This window comes from Eutrema salsugineum, unplaced genomic scaffold (assembly GCF_000478725.1).
Source record: "Eutrema salsugineum unplaced genomic scaffold, Eutsalg1_0 scaffold_17, whole genome shotgun sequence".
Taxonomy (NCBI): Eukaryota; Viridiplantae; Streptophyta; class Magnoliopsida; order Brassicales; family Brassicaceae; genus Eutrema; species Eutrema salsugineum.
The window spans coordinates 4,560,310-4,562,910 of NW_006256852.1; the positions used below are offsets into that span (position 1 = coordinate 4,560,310).

Consider the following 2,601-nt stretch of genomic DNA (forward strand, 5'->3'; position numbering starts at 1 on the left):
TCCTCCACTCAAACCTTCCGATGGAAGTACAAAACTGTGAGGAAAACCGAGGTCTTTACACAGCTTGGAAACATACTTATAGCCGTTTTTAGTTTCAATGAGGAACACGACATCCGGTTTAGAAGACTTCCGAATGTCTTTAAGGTATGGAATTGTCAAGGGGTTCCTCTTAAGCCCCTGACAATTCTAGTGCAAAAGTCTCATGGCTCTTCTGGTGGTTTTAAGGCAACCACCAAGCCTGTTGCATCAGTTTCTTCTGAGATTCGCTGTCTATGAGAAGGACTGGCTTCATCAATTGGAGGATCTTCAGCTTTACGCTTAGTACCTGACTCTTGTCCAGATGTAGAGCCCGCTTCAACTATAGCTCCTGGTTGACCGAATAGTGTAACTGCAGGCTGAACTCTGATGTGATTTAACAGAGGAGGGACAACATCATGGAAATATTCTGTTGTATGTATCTCCTCAATCGGCTCATCATATTCATTAAGATCTTGCTGTGGTTCATGTAACTCTTGCCCCTCCACCTGCTGGTCGATATCCTGGTTTACATCAGGCTGCTCTTGTGGTGGTTCTAGCTCAGGTATCGGAGCCAGAGGACAGTTTGCTTCATCATGAGTAAGGCGCCCACATGTACTACAAAACTTCTTAAGCCTCTGATACTCAAATCTAAGTAGAACTGGAGGACCCCCTTCTTCAAGTTGGACATGTCGAACGAAGTAGAAGGGTTCATAAGCATTAAATTTAACTCGGACCCAAACTTCAGATGGAGAATCTCGGGTTGGCTCCACAAGTCTAGATCCTTCGTATTGTCCCATTCTACGACTGATATCTTCCACCACACGTTGATTGCGATACTCATCAGGAAGATTAAAAATTTGAATCCAAAAGGATATGGTTTGTAGGTAATTAGGGTATAATCTCCTATACCATGGATCCATAACAACCATCCAGTCCTTAAACGACCATGGGCCTCTCTCGATTACAGATAGAAGATGATGTTCTGCATCAAAAATAAACCTGATAGTACCATCATCATTGAGTTGCCCTCGAACACGGTCATGGAGTCTCCAAGCTCTTGGAAGGGTATTTCGCATCCATGTCAAATTCTGTTGAGTCGGATTAAGCCCACGCACTACCAGACTTAAGCGATTTTCATTTGCTTGTCTTTGGCGAGTATCAGTGGACAGCTGTAGAGGTTGGAGAGCGGAACCCAGGTCCAGATGTTGAAATTGAAGCCACAAGTCACGATCCATAGCTTAGAAACAAACAGAAATTGAGAAAATTGAAGTGAAAACCGATCGATCGGAGTTGAAATCGCACTCGGCGAAGTTAAAACCCTAGTCGCACTTTTGGTCGCACTTTCGGGAGAGTTCTTTTTTTGTATAGCATACACGTTTAACATAAATGGACGATTTTATAAGAAGTATTATTTAAAAATGCAGTTTATAGTACTGTAACGAAAAAATGAAAATTCTATTAGAGAGGAGACAAATACTGTTTATCCTTACACATAAATGGTGATCTTTAATTATAATAGCCGAATCCATCAGCTAAAACAACTATAAAGTGCAAAGTGACTAATTCTTTGAACATAACAAGAAGAATGGCTTCCAACCAATGTGTTGCTTGCAATGTTTTGAAATGCACTTGTACTTTATAATGTATCTTCATCATAATATTTTTTACAGAATTAACAACCCAACAAGATTTGAAAATGTTCACAGTATATTTAGAACTAAAACGTCTACAAAATTTGAAGTAATCAACCACCATTACAATTTTTATGTTGTGATGGTGGTGGTTACTCAAATTTTGTAGACGTATTAAATTCATAAATAAACATTTTCAAATTTTGTAGGGTTGGTCATTCTAACAAGATATGATACAAAGATACATTGTAAAATACAATAACTTTTAACATATTGGAATCAACATATTGGTTGGAAACCATTCCTCTTTATGAATTTTGTAGGTGTTTTATGTGATCAATTCAGTTGTTATTCTTAAACATCTCCGATTATGTGTAATCATAAACCATATATTTCGATTCTTACATCTAAAAGAGGGCTCAATTTTTGCAAATTATATTTCATAAAGTTTTTTATGTAATGTATGCTTTTCAAAACTTCTAATATATATAATATAATACACAAATTACTATTCGGCTGTGAAATAAAAAACGACAGAAAAATCACATCTAGAATTATCAAATAAAACTTTATAACGAACTACTATATTGAAATATAATCATGTTATCCCCGACGAGAATTTCAAAAATTTTGTTTCATAAAAGAAATAAATAAATGCAACAGATGTTATTAATGTCATTAACTGGGATAAAAAAAAATGCAGCAAACTTATTCCTAAGAATGAGAAGAAAGTTTTTCGAATCTCAAAAATTGCCTTCATGAACCAAAGAACGAACTTTCCATTAACATCACAATAAGCCACACAATATCAAAACATAAATCAAGGGAAGAGTTTTGTAAGATTGCGCTGCCACGAATCGTGTCCTCACCTTAGCTGAATTTAGAAGATTTGAAGACTCTGAAATTCTCATGCATTTTTAGTCGAGAATTCCTGCGATCCTCCTTGTTCGAT

At 36.7% G+C, this 2,601-nt stretch overlaps 1 protein-coding gene across 1 annotated transcript; it reads right to left on the reverse strand.

The window, feature by feature from the left end:
- Positions 1-200: 200 nt before the first annotated feature.
- Positions 201-1,253, reverse strand: LOC18020643 (uncharacterized protein At4g02000). The gene has a single exon (XM_006403315.1). It carries the CDS (start codon positions 1,251-1,253, stop codon positions 201-203), a length of 1,053 nt encoding a protein of 350 aa, XP_006403378.1.
- Between the last annotated feature and the right edge of the window lie 1,348 nt (positions 1,254-2,601).

Coding starts and splice junctions, on each gene's coding strand:
- LOC18020643 (XM_006403315.1), bottom strand. CDS start 1,253: ATGGATCGTGACTTGTGGCTTCAATTTCAACATCTGGACCTGGGTTCC.